Source organism: Lampris incognitus, chromosome 13, assembly GCF_029633865.1.
Source record: "Lampris incognitus isolate fLamInc1 chromosome 13, fLamInc1.hap2, whole genome shotgun sequence".
Taxonomy (NCBI): Eukaryota; Metazoa; Chordata; class Actinopteri; order Lampriformes; family Lampridae; genus Lampris; species Lampris incognitus.
In genome coordinates, this window is record NC_079223.1 from 41,993,012 (window position 1) to 42,011,155 (window position 18,144).

Below are 18,144 nucleotides of genomic sequence, written 5' to 3' on the forward strand. Positions count from 1 at the left end.
TTTGCATCACTTCCATAACACTGCACAGTACCACCTACGAGCTACGCATCAAAAACACTATCTGCTGCTGACTACTGACCATCTCACGTGGATCAGGTGTGTGTGGGTGGGGGGGGATACCTTGCTCCAGGGCACCTCCATGTTAGCTGTGGATGGAGTGGGTAGTGTTGCTAACCAGAAACAGTTTGTTTTTTTTTTGTCCAGTTCAGGAACTGGACCCAGCAACACTACCAACTCTCTTCCCTTACCTATAGTTTTCCTTTTCCCTGTTATCTCTCATCTATGATCCTCCATCCATAGTCCTCTGTAGTCATTGGGTGGTGGATGAGCCTCCAGATCATTGTTCCCCAGATAAACCCTAAGTCTGGGTCTATCCCCTTAGACGGCCTGATTAGCACTACGTCATCCAGGAGGGAAATAATCCTGGTCTGGGCCCAGGAATAGAGTGCTGGGAGGGAACAGGCCGTAGGGCCACCAAGCATGTGTCCCAGAGTAATCCCTCCTTAAATAGATGCTGTATAGAGAGGGAGGGAGGGAGTTGGGGCAGGGAATGTCACACCGTGGGAGCTCCACAGTCAGTGTCCTCTTCTCCCTCGGACACACCACAGCCACCGAAGGAGTTGAGGGATCCAGAGAGAGAGAGAGACCACTGGGACTATAGGAGAAAAGCGGATCGTCAAGGATGAACTTTGCCGCTCAGTTTTTCTATTCAAGCTACTTGAGTGAGCGATTGGAGCGTCTGTATTCTCCGAAGCCGGCACTCAGAGACAGCGAGGAGAATGACCCCTTCTGGCAGAGGTGGGATATTACAACCCCTGACCCCCCAGATCCCCCACACCTCTTCCCCACACAGAGCCAGCATGTAGAGACAGACTTAGACCCCCTCCTGGTCCAAAACCAGGAGGAGCCTCTGAGTCCTGCTGCAGCTTCATGTTTGACTGCGGAGGCAACTCCTGCTGCTGCTCCTCCTTCTCCTCCACCAATTTTTCTCCCTGAGGCTCTTCCACCCTGCTGGCTCGCTAAACAAGATCCCTCCCAAAAACATACATCTTTAATTATTCCTTCCCTTCCTTCTTCGCTCCCTCCTCAATCTGAGCACACAAAAGCATCCTGTTTTACTAAAACACATCCAGGTTCGTGTTTGGCCACCCCCGCCCCCAAATCTAAGGACTCTGATGGCTGTATGTTTGTCACCCCACATGGGCAGAGGGGCCTTTCCAACGCAGTTCCTGCTACAACGGTGGCGGCCTCTCCTTCCCCTTTCTCCCATAGCCCCTCGTCATCCTTTTCCTCCTCCACCTCCCCTAGACCTCTGATCTCCATCCCAGATTACGAAGGCTTCGCCCCTCCCCTCCAGACCCTGGTGGGGTTCCTCCTCCGTCTGGTCCTCTCCTTCATCTTTCTCTTCCTGTCAAGGTAAATCCTACTGGACAGACAGACAGACAGAAACAGACAGAAGGGATTGACGTAGAGGAAAAAACAGGGAGAAGAGTTTTAAAATGGAATAAAACCCAGTGTCTTTTTTCTGGAAAGAGAAGTACGTTAAGTAGTTTGTTATTCTCAGCAATACCTCGCTATTCCTTAGAATACCTTTACTGTATTTACTGTATACAGTCCCTCCACTCCAGCCCACCGTTTTCAGCTGAAGATGACGTGAGATCTGGGTCAAACCATAGATGGTGAAGGATTCGTATTGCTGGTTTAAGACTTCACAGAGTACCGAGTGGGTCGAGTTTTGGTGCGCTGGGAAAATTCGGACATTTCAAGATTGTCGTTCTATAGGCTAAATCAAACCACAAAATGTACAGTGCATTTGACTGCTTTCTGACCCGAGTTCGGAAGATGTACAGATGCACAATTGTGGCCTGGATGTTGTACAGCGGCAAGTGTTCAGATAATATGCTAATGGTCAGTATGGTTGTACATTGCAACAGCTGAGCTCTAGACTTCTGCTTGTGTGTTTCTCCATGCCGGTTAAGACTGCAAGCCCCAATGAAACAGTGAACGGGGTCAAAGGGCAGTATTATTGGGAACATTATTACACAGGACCCCCCCCCCGCCCCACCTGCAGTAAGGAGAAGAAAGGTTTCAGCGTTGGCTGTTACAGATCTTTCATGATTTCAGCTGAGCAGGGTGAATAAAGGCCCACAGGCCCCCATGTAGTTCATGGGGAGGCTGCTCCATCTGGTGGATGCTGCATGCTAGCTGAGCAGCATCCTACGCTGGGAGACTGGATGTATTTCTCTTTTTCTCATTATCACTTCTTTATTGAGGAAAAAGATGCAAGTTCCAGACGGCAAAACATTTCTATATACAATACAGTCAATATTATAAAAAAATTATAAAAAATATATATATAAAAAGGAAGTATAGAAATTTAAGAGTATACATCAATTGAAACAGTAATCGGCAGGTGTCTGGTAAATCAAAAAGCTAATTTTCCATATGTGTGTTATGTCTGATATAACCAAAATACTCCCATAGTGCACAGTATCCCCCCCCCCCCCCCCCCACCCACCCCTGCTAGTTCTTCAGGTTTCCTTTCCGTTATTGTCGTAACTTTATGCAGTTGAACACATTTTGACCGTATGTTTATGAATTTGTCGAGCTGTAACTTCAGGCAGAAGGCCGGTCTCTCCATCACACATACCTCATGTGGGCCTAACTGACTTTTGAGATTGTGACTGTCTCTCAGATGTGTATTATAAGTCCAAGGCGTCAGAAACTCCAAGTAGGCGAGGTTATGTGACGCCATCAATGGGTTCCTTGGGTAAAAACACAATCACTATTCAACACCCGAAAACTCTGAAAGACACAATACCGCACAACCAGACCTCTCGTTGTAGTCTCGCGTCAATAATGGTTTTGGCTGTTTTACGTGGGCGACAGATGGGTGAGGTTTTCCAAATGACAGAATAAGGTGAGTGCACACAAGAAATGGAAAGCCACAAGGAAATATTTGTGTTCTATCGGTTTGGTATACTTTAATGTGACCTGAGCCGTGTTACTGAACTGCACTTGTATAGAAAAAACAAAACCTAAACCAGTCAAAATAAAACATAAATAATCTCTTGCACATGCCAGAGTCCACATGTTAATCACAGTTACTCAGCATTTAACTAAATAGGATCTGCTTCAGTGGCTAAGTGTCGGCGCTAATCGCCACGTAGTGTAATCCAAGCCTGTTAACAGTGTGTGCACTTCATAGGCTACACAAGACACTCCCTCACATTATCATGGGTGGTTTGAAAATCACCAACCAATCTTATTAAGGAGTTTCGAATGTGAGAACGTTGGGTTCGCTCCGAAAATACAGACTGAGTGGAGTTTGGCTTTGGTCTGTGCGGGTTATTTGTCAGTAACAATAAGGAGAGACACCGCTCGAAATGCCATCAGAACATTGATGGTCAAAGTCAACATGCCTGTTCCGCCACATTGTGTCCACTATACAATGTCTTTCTTCCATTCATTTAAAGTAGAGCTTAGTCATTACATTTCCTTTTTTTTTTGTTTGTGTAACAAAATTAAAAATAGCACAATGTTGATTATCAGATTGATTGTTTTACTATTTTTAGATCACCAACAAGGTTTCACAACCCCAGCAGCACAACCAAAAGCTGGCAAATGGCTTGTGGATCCTCTGTATTCCTCAGTTATTCAAATTCCGCAAAATAAGTGCTTTTATCTTTCTACATGAAGGCACATTCGAGCATAACCATCATGTGGGTTTAAGATATGCAAATCACGTTATAATGAGCCTATTTAACTCCATGTTATTTATTGCAAGGGAATGAGAACGTGTTCTAAGCAAGAACACTTGTCTCTGGGGTACAAATTAGAGAGGGGATACAAAATGTGGCGCTACACTGTGTTCTTCCTCTTCTTCTGCCAGTTCTTTCAGAGAACACAAACATCATCTAAATAGTCACAAGATTTAGGGAATTGATAGTGTGTTTTGGGGTCGGACTTCTCAATTTGGTTGATATCAAACTAGTGACCAGTGTTTCATCAAACTGTCGGTGCTGCGGCCACATACATTAGCATTTTAATTATCCTGAGCTGCACAACGCAGTGAATCGCAAAGCTGGGGTGATACGAAACGTGAATCAATCTGATCCATGTTCACAGGGTGAGCATGCCTGCATGTGTCCATCATTTTTTACTAGAAACTTTCATGTTTCTAGTAAAAAATTATGTACTTTCACTAGTGCCTACTAAATAAAAAGATACAGCTGCATTGCAGATGTATTTTGCAGATGTATCTCCATTTTGTAGATACATATTTGCAGATGTATCTAGGGATGTAGCATCTGCAGCATGTAGATACATCTGCAAAATCTCTTTTACCATAAAATTAGTTTTTTCCAAACAACATGTACAGATACGATTGTGTATGATGGCTGCTGTATCATTAAACTGATTTGCAGTTTCAGACCGCGTTTCTTTTAATCAAATGAATTGAATATGGACTGAGACTCGTTGGTACGGATGCATGCAAGCATGGGTCAATGAATGTTTGGTCGGCCAGTTTGCGAGTCACGATTTCTTGCAGTTATTTTACAGAACAGGATCACTGCAACCGTCTCCCTGAAGCCACATGTAAAGGCTTGTCAAATGTCTATTTTGTTTCAATGGCATGTAGATTACAAACATTCCCTAGAAAATCACCAAAACCAAATTGTTAATCAGCATTTTTCAAATGTTTTCTCCTCTACATTGATATATTTTGTGACTATTTGGTTTCCTAAACATGGGCAGCACAGTGGCACAGTGGTTAGCGCGGTCGTCTCACAGCAAGAAGGTCCTGGGTTCGAGCCCCGGGGTAGTCCAACCTTGGTGGGTCGTCCTCTGTGTAGAGTTTGCATGTTCTGACCATGTCTGTGTGGGTTTCCTCTGGGGGCTCCGGTTTCCTCCCACAGTCCAAAGACATGGAGGTCAGGTGAATCAGCCATACTAAATTGCCCCTAGGTATGAATGTGTGTGAGTGTGTGTATGTCAGCCCTGTGTGATGGCCTGGCGGCCTGCCCAGGGTGTCTCCCCACCTGCCACCCAGTGGCTGCTGGGATAGGCTCCAACATCCCCACGACCCTGAGAGCAGGATAAGCGGTTCGGATAATGGATGGATGGGTGGTTTCCTAAACATGTTGGACTAGAATAAGACTTCTCTCACCTTTTTTCCTTTGCTTGTTTGTTGGATGGTGAATACAGTACAAATGCATAATTTGTAAACGACATAATTTAACAGACAATTATCCTACGCAATACATCCATTCCAATAGAATACATTATGCATACATTTGCAATATCCGCTAATACAATTCTCAGAGATATATTTCTTGCGTGAACTAGATTGTTCAGATGTGTGCACTGTGGATGGGTCTGGTGCAGGTGGAAGCAGAAGGAAGTGAAACTTCATTCCCGGGTGTGAATGTAATCGATTGTTAGTTAAGTTAAGGCCTGCAATCATCAGGTTTCTCAAACATATAACTAGCTCATTTCCATAATGCTATACGTCCTTTATGTTGGTTAAAGGAACACCTTAAAAAAGTGTCATTCGGCGTCCTGGTAGCGTAGCGGTCTATTCTGTTGGCTACCAACATAGGGATCACCGGTTCGAGTCCTCGTGTTACCTTCAGCTTGGTCAGGCATACCTACAGACACAACTGGCCGTGTCTGTAGGTGGGAAGCCGGATGTGGGTGTGTGTCCTGGTCACTGCACTAGCGCCTCCTCTGGTCGGTCTGGGCGCCTGTTCGGGGGGAGGGGGTGACTGGGGGGAATAGCGTGAGCCTCCCACACGCTACGCCCCCCTGGTGAAATTCCTCACCGTCAGGTGAAAAGAGGCGGCTGGCGACTCCACACGTATGGGAGGAGGCATGTGGTGGTCTGCAGCCCTCCCCGGATCAGCAGAGGGGGTGGAGCAGCGACCAGGACGGCTCGGAAGAGTGGGGTAATTAATTGGCCAAGTACAATTGGGGAGAAAAAATATCCCATCCCCCACCCCACCCCTGAAAAAAAAGTGTCATTCAATAAATCCATTTAGAAATCCATTTGTTTTATATTAAGATTAAACGAGTGAGTAAAATTTCATTATTTTTCAGCCAAGCCAATTAAACGTTTTAATTTTGTGTCATCATTTAATTAAGACATTTCTCAAATCCAGGGTGTCTTGTTAGGAAATGAGACTCCACATACTACTGTGATTAAACGCCTCCTCCTTCCTCTCCTGTGTGTGTCTGTGTTGCCCAGAGAGGAGCTGCGTCTGGGCCCCAGTCAGCCGGGCTCCTCTTATAAGGCCTTCCCGGTCAGTAACGGCTCAGTGGGCCGCAGATCCACCCTCATTGAACCGGAGCGACTGAAGGACTTTGGGGAAGAGGAGCTTTTCAACGGGGATGTGAAAATGTGGGAGACCAATGTGGTGGAGACCCCCAAGATGCATTGCATGGAGCCACCCAAGACCAGAAGGGTCAGCGAGTTCAAGGCAACGGCCAAATCCCCACAGCCCGACTACCTCCGCTTTGAGGACATCAGCGCTGCGGCCTTCAAAATCCAGTCAGGGATACAGAAGACACCCTGCACGGTACTGTAGCACCCTAGCATGACCTTCCTTAACATGCGCTAATTGAGAACTAAGTAGAGAGTATGAGGAAGCTCTGGTTGCCAGTAAGGGGACGCTACTGCACAACCACTGTTCAATGTCACAGAAAGGTGAATCAGTTCATCTGGAAACAACATTTACTGAGAGAAACTTTTCATCACTCATCTAATGCCCCTTTTCCACTACAAGGTACTGGCTCGACTCGACTCAACTCACAGAGTGTCGTTTTCCATTACCATAACAGTACCCCCTCAGTGTAGCTGGTCTGCATTGATTTTGGTACCCGCTCCAGTTTTCTTGGAACCTCGATAACAGTGGTACCAGAAAAGTGGTAACAGTTATCAAAATGCCGGTACTTTCCAGTAATGGAAAAGGAAAAAGTCGAGTCAAGTGGAGCCAGTACCATGTAGTGGAAAAGGGGCATAAGAGGCCTCTTCAGTCTAAAATGACTGCAGGTATCCCCACCTTCATAAACCATACCGTTGCATAACGACCGAAACCAACCATCGGTTTCATATGCAAATGTGGCTGTGACCATTAACTAGAGTTTCAAAGGCCATGTGTACTATTCACAGAGGATCTGGCAATATTTGGAATCACAGCATTGTAAGATGGTGACAGATGTACTCTTAGCCCCCCCACCCCCCCGGTTCAGGGATGGCCGTTCCCTCTTCACATAGATGGATACCTGCAGTCAGTTTAGACTGAAGAGGTCACTTAGTTGAGTGATGAAACGTATCTGTCAATAAACATTGTATCCAGATGAACTGATTCAACTTTCTGTGATTTTCGTACCTGCATTATTGAGCATGCATCAAGACATAGATCAATATATATAAAAGATGAGTGTGTCTAAATACAAATACTCTGACTCTGAAAATAAAAGGAAGTAGGGAACATGTATATATATATATATACGTATGTTTGGGGGCTTAGTTGGACACTGGTGTTTAACACTTGAGGTTCACAATCCCAGCTCTAGCATGGCTAGGTGTCGCGGGGATTGTACATTGCTTTTGATAAAAAGCATTTGCACAAAAAAAGTATATGACATATTATAAAACCTGCTAAATCATAACAATAAAAGAGCTTTTCCCATAAGTGGGTAAACTTAAATGGGAAAAAAGCTGGATAAATTGAATCTAGATGAGTTTGACCCCCATAGGGTCATATGTAGTGTTCATGTGATCTCCGAATGCTCTGGATTGATAGCATGCTGATGTTTGTGTCTCCAGTACTCCAGGCTGTCCAAACAGTACGGTATGGAGATCTACCTAAAGAAGGAGCAGCTCCAGTACACAGGCTCTGTGAAGGAGAGAGGAGTGATGTACCTGCTAACCTCACTGACACAGGTAAAACAGGACTGTGTGTGAAAAAGAGAGGGAGTCAGAGAGGGATGGTGGCAAGGTGGTGCAATGGTTAGCTCGGTCACCTCACAGCAAGAAGGTCCTGGGTTTGAACTCCAGGGTTGTCCAACCGTGGGGGTCATCCCAGGTCATCGTCTGTGTGGAGTTTGCGTGTTCTCCCCATGTCTGCGTGGGTTTCCTCCGGGTGCTCCGGTTTCCTCCCACAGTCTAAAGACATGTAGGTCAGGTGAATCGGCCGTGCTAAATTGTCCTTAGATGTGTGTGTGTGTGTGTGTGTGTGTGTGTGTGTGTCAGCCCTGTGATGGCCTGGCGGCCTGTCCAGGGTGTCTCCCCGCCTGCCGCCCAATGACTGTTGGGATAGGCTCTAGCATCCCCACGACCCTGAGAGCAGGATAAGCGGTTCGGATAATGGATGGATGGATGGCTAGATGGATTGATGGATGGATGGAGGGAAAGGGAGTGGATATGATGGAGAGAATGGTATGAAAAGATAAAAATGTGATCTGCAGCTAGCCACTACCTTAACTTGTGTAAGCATAAAGTAATAGTATAAGTATAGCTAAAATGTACATTAGCCAATAAATTATTTTGTGTGTGTGTGTGTGTGTGTGTGTGTGTGTGTGTGTGTGTGTGTGTGCCGGTGTCCTATGTACACGTTTCCACATGGATGCCTACACAAGCAGTCATGTCTTTGTCTTAAAATGAGTGTAGTGCTGTCTTCTTGGGAACATGCATTGACTCTAATACACTAACAAAAATGCACTAATATTAACACAATAATCCATTCATAAAGAGAATGTGATCCCTTTTAGTGTCCTTTATGTTTAGTGCGTGTACAGCACACCCTTAAATGTAAGTCAGTGTTCAACACATCGACTTACCAGAAGACAGTTGCTGCACCACAGTGATGTTGTAATTCACCAACACAACGACAGATCTCTCATTGCTTTTTGTGAACCTGTTTGCATATGCCAGTTCATCATTGGTGTATAGGACATATCTGCTCTGTACGTCTCGGCTCCTCACCCATTCCTTTTCACGTCCTCCCAGGAGCAGCAGAGGAAGGGGGTGATCGTGGCCACGGACTGTAACTTCTCCATGGCTGTGGCCCACCACACAGTGGAGCTGAAGATCCCAGTGTTTGTCATCATGCCTGCCTGCTGCTCCTCACCCCGCCTCAGGATCTACAGGGACTACGGCGCCATGGTCATCTCCTATGGCAGCACTGCCCGGGACTCCCAGAAGCACGCACGACACCTGGCCGAGGAGAATGGATACCTCTTCCTGGAGGAGTGAGTCTCATTTCCACACAGGTCACCCAAGAAGGGTTCATTGATGCAACTAAATGTGACTTACTTCATGGCTGCTGGTCAAATAGCAGGCTGTGGAAAATCTTGGTGTAGGAAGGATTCCTGCAAGGAGAGCGTTCAGGTGTAATCATCTACTGGCATCCAAAGAAAACAAAAAGTCATGCATGATGCTCTGTTCAATATTTCGTAGTTTCCCTTTTGAGGTAAACCCTTTGTTCCTCAGTTGATCTATCTATCCATGCATCCATTTATCCATCCATCCATCCATCCATCTATCCATCCATCCATCAGGTTAACTGGGTGACCTTAAGGATCCTGTCTTAATCCTCCCCCCACTTCACCACACAGTTGGTTATTTGGCTCAGGCTAAGGACTCTCACCAGTGTCACACTATATGAATACATTGAGTCTAAAGAGATCCATCATCTATAAGTACCACGGTCACTGTCAGGGATTTTGTGTTTAGCATTGGTTATGAAATGATAATTCTGGATATTAGACAATTATTTTTTTGTGTGCACTGTTGAGAGAGACAGGATGGATAGCAGGGAGACAGTGGATACTGGTATCCAATGACATTGAGAGGATGTTGTGCACCTCAGCCCAATACACTACCAGGATAGTTTCTCCCACTGCAAAATGAATTAATGCATAGAGCCTAAAACTCTTCAGCAGTTACACCCAGATCTTCTTATTTCTCTTTCTCGTCTGTGCTTGACAGAAATGACAGTGCGGTGTACCTGGCAGGACTGGGCACGGTGGGAATGGAGATTTATGAGCAGGTGCCCAAGGTAGATGCAGTGGTGGTACCCGCCGGAGGTCAGTTTGGTCTGCTGGCTGGTACAGCAGCAGCCATCAAACACCTCAGCCCGCGTATTCTTGTCATAGTAAGTTGACCCTCGGCTATTTGAGTTGAACTATTCTGCTTGTTGTCTGAATAGCTAAGCTGTTATGTAATATTGATTTGTATTCCACAATGCACATACACTAAGTGTGAAAGATAGAAGAACCACACACCCTATCGCTGGAGTTGACTCAGCGGGTGAATCAAGGGGGAAGCTATGATGAATGGCTTTTATCTGTTAAAAGTATGGTACGGGAACAAGCTAGAGCTCTTTAGGCTTTGTGACAAATGAGACGCAAGACTGTAGACCATGAAGATGACTCAGAATAAGACGGGGTGTCGCCAGGACAGCATGGCTCAGGAGGTAGAGTGGGTCGTCTAGTAATCGGAAGGTCTCTGGTTCGATCCTCTGCTCCTCCAAAGAGTTTGTCGAAGTGTCCTTGAGCAAGACACTGAACCCCTAACTGCTCCAGGTTGTCGCCTTGCATGGCAGCCTCCACCATCAGTGTATGGATGTGTGTGAATGTGAGGCTTATATTGTAAAGCACTTTGAGTGGTCAGTAGACTAGAAAATCATTATATAAATGGGGTCCATTTTCCATTTAATGTTTTGTACATTTGTAGAAACACAGTAGCATGAACGTTGTATTCATAAACACTGTAAAAAGTTGATTCTAACAGTGTTTCTGTGACAGGGAGTGGAACCAGAGACCTTTCCACGTCTGCTACAGTCGCTGAAATCAGACAGCCCGATCAAAGACCTGTACAGCTCCACCAATAAGAAGCTCTTTGGAGGTAATCTATGGAGGGCACACATGATAGATAGATGGATAGATATCACATACTGCAGATAGTATTCCTCTAAAATTTTGGCACTGTTGTTTAGCTTGTGGTCATAAGGTTGGTGCATATTGATCAATAATAATAATTAACAGATTCTTGCTACATATCCATTCTCTGTTATTAGATCTTGCAGAACAGTCACTGGGTACTCAGACCTTCCAGCTGGCAAAGAAACTAGTGGATAAAGTCATTTCTGTCAGGTACTGCATCTATAAGGGCAGTGTCACACTCCTGTCAGCTTCATCTCCAGTTTCATTCCAAGATGAGATATCTATCATCAAAAACGTTCACTCCTATGTGTGACACCCAAAATGGTGCGCCAGAAAGAGAATTAAGATCCTTGTGGCTTACTAACAAAGCAATGAAAGAACTGAGTCATCTCAAGACCTTTGCTCCTAAAATGATGCTTTCAAGCAGAGAATCATATCGGTTTGAAATACTGTTTGATGAATTCAAGGCGCACGTGTATTTTTTTCTATAACACATAGAGCACTTTGGAATGAAGCTCCTCCCTTCCCGAGTAACAGTAATCGAATGCCTTTCTGTAGAATTAATAGTTTATATATATTAATATTTTACTGACGTAACTTTTTGGTTTTTTTTTCACCTTTTTTTTTTCTCGCCCACAGTGAGGAGGACACTTTGGTGGCCATGCTGCGGTTCCAGGAGTTTGAGCGCTCCACCGTGGACACAGAGGGCGCCATGGGGTTGGCAGCCATCTTGGCCGGCCAACTCCCAGAACTGAAGGGGAAAAAGTGGGTCAGACTTGATTCTTTTAGGGCTTTACCATTAACATTCAGGTTGGCTCTAAGTAGGTCACTCAAGATTGTGTAATGCTGTGGCACAGATGCAGTGATATACATGGATGTGAAGAGAGACTAGTATCAATTTTAGGATTTTCTCAAATGAGTACTTTGTGACTCCTAGTCAGGGGATTTTCCTCCTTAGCAAGAACTGACTGATGAAATTATCTTCTCTGGGTTGCACGATCTTCATATGCTTTTATATAATGTCAGAATCTTGGCAATACCTATTGTATTGTAATGATCATGGATGACTAGACTCGCTAGCCCTAGCCCAACGGGTCAGACCCTTTAGTCGACTGGTTAGTGCAGTTGCCCATGGTGCGGGTGACCCAGGTTCACGTCCTGGCTGTGGCAGTTCCCGGCTGCCCCCCGAATTCGCTACATTGGTATCAGAAGTGGGATGGTGAGGCCATCGGAAGCATATGCGCTCAGAGGCATGAGGAAGCTGATATGCTGAAGCACAGGGATGTGCTTCCCGAAGGAGGGGGGTAGTGTACCGATTATGGATGACTAGACTCGCTAGTCCTTGGCTAACGAGTTGAGCCCTTTAGTCGACTGGTTAGCGCAGTTGCCCGTGGTGCGGGTGACCCGGGTTCGCATCCTGGCTGTGGTGGTTCCCAGCTGCCCCCCTAATTCACTACAGTATTATCATATTAGTAAAATGGCACTATCATTCAGAGCCTGTCTTTATAATGTGTGAATAGATGAAATTACTCTATGGGGATGCAAGGTTTTTTTTAACTTTTCAAATGCAATAATCTGTTTTGCTGCAGAAGGAGCAATATTTCCCATCTGTTTCTTCTTTATGTGTTTGTGTGCTTGTAGAGTGGCAGTAGTGGTGAGCAGTGCGAACATGGAGCTGGAGGTGGTGAGACAGTGTGTGGAGCGAGCCCTGGTGCTGGATGACCGGGTCAATAAGTTCTCGGTGGAGTTGAGCGACTGGCCCGGCGACATGGCCAAGCTGCTGGACTTCCTGTCCAGAGAGGATGTCAGGTTGGTTTTAATACTGGCAGAAGGAACTGTGGCATACATGGTATTGCTGGAGAACATCCAAAGGTCTGGACTTGAGTCACATAACTTGGACTTGAGTCAGAATCAAGTCAAAGTCATAATTTTGATGACTTTAGACTTGCCTTAATTTGAAAAAGACTTGGCACTCAACTTTGACTTTAACACCAATGACTCATGACTTCACTTGGACTTGAGTCTTTTGACACGAAAGCGTAAATGCTTTTAAAAAGTGTGCAGCCATTCTCGTCTTTGTTTCCATAATCACAGATTCACTTTGAATCAATCCGTAATAAACACAAATTTTAAAAAGCATTCATGATTTGTCTAAATTCAATATATGAATTATTACTCTGTTGGCAGAATATTGAAATGTCATTAAATTTGATGAAGAGCGAATAATGACCTGTTTTAGACTCATTACTCAAAGTTAAGGACTAGGGACTTGACCTGGGACTCAAGTGCCAAGACTTGAGACTTACTTGTGACTTGGTAAACAACAACTTGATCCCTCCGCTCAGTGGCTAAATGTTTGCGTGCTTTACATTATATCCATGGCATTCTATCGTCAAGATGCCTGGCAGGGAGTTACTTCATTGGCTGACTTTGATGATGATGAGGATCTTCTTTGGCCTTGAAGTGGGTGTGACACCACAGATTAGGAAGTGAGATGATGGCTGATATATTGTTTTTGGAAATAGGAACCAGTGGTGACAAAAGTACACTCACTGATACTAACTGGACTTTTTAAAAGAATTAAGGTAAATATAGGTTTTAATTGTTAGTTTTACTTCGGGATATAATTTTGATCATTTCACATTAAAATATTTGAGAGTTAAAAGTTGGTAGTTTCCCCTTTTAGCGAAGAACATCATACTTTTGACTGTGCCCTGAATACAGGGAATTACAATAATCCAGACATGATGAAATGCATGAATGGATGACTTTTTCAAGGTCCATTTGGGATGGAAAAAGTTCAATTTTTGCGATGTTCCTGATTTGGAGAAAGCATGACTGTGTTATCTTGGTGATTTGTGTCTCAAAACAGAGCTCAGAGTCAAAGAACACGCCCAAATTACGGGCAGATTTCTTGACATTGGCGGACAGGTTCCCAAGATTATTTGTCAGGTTGCCGGTCAGGTTGGGGGGACCGAATAAAAAGACCACAGATTTGGACTCATTGAGCCGGAGGAAGTTTTGTGACATCCAGCATTTAATATCAGAGAGACAAGCCATAATGTGGAAAATTTGTCTGTGTCACTACCAGCAAGTGGGACTTAAAGTTGGGAGTCATCTGCATAACAGTGAAAATTAATATTATGATCGCGGATGATCTGACCCAAGGGAAGCATGTAAATGGAAAATAATATTGGACCACGAATTGTCCCCTGGGGAACACCATATATAAGGGGGTTGGGGATGAGGAGAATTCTCCCATTACAACAGAGAAAGATCTATCAGATAGGTAAGATTGGAACCAGGCAAGAGCACTGTCTGTAATGCCCACATAGTTTTCCAGGCGATTTAAAAGGCTGTCATGATCGACTGTAACAAAAGTGGAACTCAAGTGTAGCAGGATTAAAATTGAACAAGCACCAGAGTCAGCGGTATTGGTAACTTTAATAAGAGCTGTTTCTGTGTTGTAATGTGCATGGAATCCTGAATGATATTGCTCAAAGATGCTACAATTATTCATATGTGCAATTAGTTGAGAAGCAACAGACATTCCAAGATTTTAGGTAAAAAAGATAAATTTGAAATTGGTCTAAAATTGCTTAAAACAAGAGGGTCAAGAGTGGGCTCCTTCAGGAGAGGTCAGATTATTGCATGTTTAAAACTAGATGGGAACAAACTGGTAGATAGTGAGCAGGAGAGAATTTGTGGGTTGACTGAAATACCTTTTTCAGAAACCTAGTGGGCACGGTGTCTAATTGACAGGTGGAAGACTTTAAGTGAGAGATTAACCCCTCAAAGTCTGAGAAATTTGTTTAAAATGAGTCAAACTGGCAAGGGGGTCAGTGCAGATGGGAAGATTTCTCATTACAGATGTAATGTGGAGCCTGATGTCATCTATTTTATAAATGAAGTGGTGGGGGAACTGTTTGCATTTTTCAATGAAAGCTTCCAAAGGCTGGCTAGGAGGGGGGCTAAGCACTGGATTTATTGATTGAAATAAAACCCTGGGGTTGTGGCAGCTACCAGCAGTCAAATTTGAGAAAGAAGTAGGAATTCCTTGCTTCTTTAACTGCATTCTGATAAGCCAGCATCAAACTTTTCAGTACATCAAGAGATACCTTAAGTTTGTCCTTCTTCCATTTCCTCTCAGATTTCCTGCATTTCCTCTTTAGGGCCCTTGTGTGGTCATTAAGCCAAGGAGGGCGTTATGTTTGACTCTTTTAAATTTGATAGGGGCAATGTCATTAAGGGTTATCCAACAAGTTCTATTAAAATAATACAATAACTCATTTACAGAGAGATCCTTCTTATTGTATTGTATTGTATTGTATTCTGTATTACTAGCAGGAGGCGGTAAATTCTTTTCTTTTTTTTTGTTGCTAAATCTGCTAGCTGACTTGGAATGAAAAGACCGAAAGCGGATTTAGGTAGATGGCTTGTGAGCAGGAAATGGAAGCAAGGTGTGGAAAATCACAGCTTTGTGATCAGAGACATTAAAATCTAACAGACAGACAGACAGCTAGATAGATAGATAGATAGATAGATAGATAGATAGATAGATAGATAGATAGATAGATAGATAGATAGATAGATAGATAGATAGATAGATAGATAGATAGATAGATAGATAGATAGATAGATAGATAGATAGATAGATAGATAGATAGATAGATAGATAGATAGATAGATAGATAGATAGATAGATAGATAGATACCTTATTGTCTTATTTGAATAAATTTGTTGCCCCGGCCTGTACATCAAAATACAAGTTCATCACAACAGTTCACTTTCACACATACCTACATATGTACAGGTATGTATGAAAGTAGGGCTGGGCAATAATTCTGCATCAATGGTTTTGTATTGGGCTGTGCTTTGGATATTGTTATATTGTGTATATAATTTAAATCAATGATAACAATTTACATACAATTTCTCACAAAAGATGGCCTGAAATATGTGAGGGATTAATATTTGAAAACTGTAGTTTCAGTTTGATACTATACATTACCAAAGAGTGCAATGTGATGAATCTCAGCTGGATTCCTGCATATGGTATGTTTGTATATGCAAGAGGGAATCGTGATATATTATGATAGTGTGGAAAATCCCCAGTGATTACTGTAATAATAATAACATTTTCCTTATTGCCCAGCACTTTATGAAAATGAACTTGCATTCAGTTAAATACAAGTTCTGAAATGCGGACATGTGGATCAAATGGGTCTCTCTCTCTCTCTATCCTCTGCTCTTTACCTACAATAACCTGTCTACCTGTCAGCATCAAACTTTGCTCTTTGTCTCTTTGTCTGTCCCTGTCTGTCTGTCTCTGTCTCTCTCTCTCTCTCTCCTCCAAGATTGCTGGACGTCTGTCACCGGAGGCACAGTGACAAGTCAGAGCTCTTCAAAACCCAGGTAGGCTGATACAGTCTTAATCCTTCCTCTCACACCTCCTCTCCAATCAACTCATCAGCTTTTTGCAACCACATTCGCCATGGAATTGTTGGCTTGGCGGCCAAGGAAAGGTCATGTGACTTCGAATGACCTACATACAGATAAAACGAGATAAACTCAAGAGCCTACTGTGGATGGAAAAACTGGTGGGTGTGATAGTGCATTGCTGATCATTCCCCAGCAGTAGCAAGAGGTCAGCTGGGTTGCATGATTAGATTGCGTCACACTCCCTGCTGTGTGCCTGTGTGTGTGTGTGTCTTGTGCGTGGGTGGGAGGGAGTAGATGTGTGACATCATAAGATGAGAGCTAACCGAATATGTGTGTGTGTGTGTTAATAGGTGGAGTGTGTGGTGGAAACCAGGGACAAAGCCCAAAGCATGCAGCTCCGTAAGACACTGTGTGAGCGCTATCCGTCTCTATGCTGGCTGGACCGGCGATCCGGACAGGCACAAATGAATGCAAAATGCCTGAAAAAAACATAGACGGAAAGAATACCTGCAACACAAGCATGAAACAAGACTCAGAATCTTCGACGACTCACTCACTTGCACACGGGACCTTTATTGCATAAGGAAACAGACAGGCAATGGCTGCTGTTCAGTGAACTTAATTGTATACAGAAAAGCCTTGAGATTATAGCACAACTAGAACTTCTTCTACCACAACTTCTACCATTATAAACATGACTACTACTACTACTACTACTACTACTACTACTATCACTTTTATTGCTGCTACACGAAGTTCATTCATAATAACAGTGTATGATAGAGATTATAGTCATTAGATTGTAATACACTGAATTTGCATCTAGTGTTGAAAGATTAGCACTAATACCAGAGCATGAATTATCCACTCTGCACTAGCTTCGGCCCCATATTCACAGGTTAGACTGCAGGCTCCGGCCCGCTGCTTTTCCTCATAGCGGTCCCTGGCTGAGCAAGTACCAGCGTTACCACTACATTTTACCACTACATTTTTCAATGCAATTGCTTTTGAACTATTGTACATATTTTCTGTATTTATAACATAATGTGTGAGATGGTAGTGTAAGTGGAAACAGATGCGTTCTTCAAATAAAAATGGACATATTATATGGTCATCTAATACCTTTCAGGTCACTTATTCCTAGTGCTAGTCTAATGATATGGGAAATACTATCATGATAACCGTAAGGAATTTTACACGATATATCTGGCTATCACGATATCTGCTTACTTAATATACCATCTTCAAGAATCCAGTTCTGGTTCATCACATTGAACTTCAAAGTAGGCTAAATCAGTCCACTCTTATAAACAATAGGTTGCGTAATGACTGAAACCAACAACCAGTTTCAGTTTCATATGCAAATATGGGTGTGACCATTAACTATTCATGTTTTAACAGGTGTACTATTCACAGAGGATTGGGGAATGGTCCTAATCCTCTGTGAATAGTACACATGGCCTTTGAAATTCTAGTTAATGGTCACACCTATATTTACATATGAAACTGGTCTTTGGTTTCAGTCGTTATGCCACTGTATTGTTTATGAAGGTGGGGGGGATACCTGCAGTCAGTTTAGACTGAAGAGGTTACTTATGCCCCTTTCCCACTACATGCTACCGGCTCAACTCTACTCGACTTTTTCCTTTTCCATTACTGTAAAGTACCGGCATTTTGGTAACTGTTACCACTTTTCTGGTACCACCTTTGTCGAGGTTCCAAAAAAACTGGAGCGGGTACCAAAATGAACC

General features: G+C 43.6%; 1 protein-coding gene across 1 annotated transcript; it reads left to right on the top strand.

Annotated features, from left to right (window-relative positions):
• The first annotated feature begins 682 nt into the window (after positions 1 to 682).
• LOC130122540 (L-threonine ammonia-lyase) lies at positions 683 to 16,887 on the top strand. Its single transcript, XM_056291471.1, has 11 exons — positions 683 to 798; positions 6,248 to 6,578; positions 7,832 to 7,948; positions 9,014 to 9,255; positions 9,995 to 10,160; positions 10,813 to 10,912; positions 11,085 to 11,160; positions 11,590 to 11,715; positions 12,592 to 12,759; positions 16,309 to 16,366; positions 16,744 to 16,887. Exons 1-11 carry the CDS (start codon positions 683 to 685, stop codon positions 16,885 to 16,887), a joined length of 1,644 nt encoding a protein of 547 aa, XP_056147446.1.
• Positions 16,888 to 18,144: the final 1,257 nt, after the last annotated feature.

Coding starts and splice junctions, on each gene's coding strand:
- LOC130122540 (XM_056291471.1), top strand. CDS start 683: ATGAACTTTGCCGCTCAGTTTTTCTATTCAAGCTACTTGAGTGAGCGA. Junction 799..6,247: donor AATGACCCCTTCTGGCAGAG/GTGGGATATTAC, acceptor TGTGTTGCCCAG/AGAGGAGCTGCGTCTGGGCC. Junction 7,949..9,013: donor TGCTAACCTCACTGACACAG/GTAAAACAGGAC, acceptor ACGTCCTCCCAG/GAGCAGCAGAGGAAGGGGGT.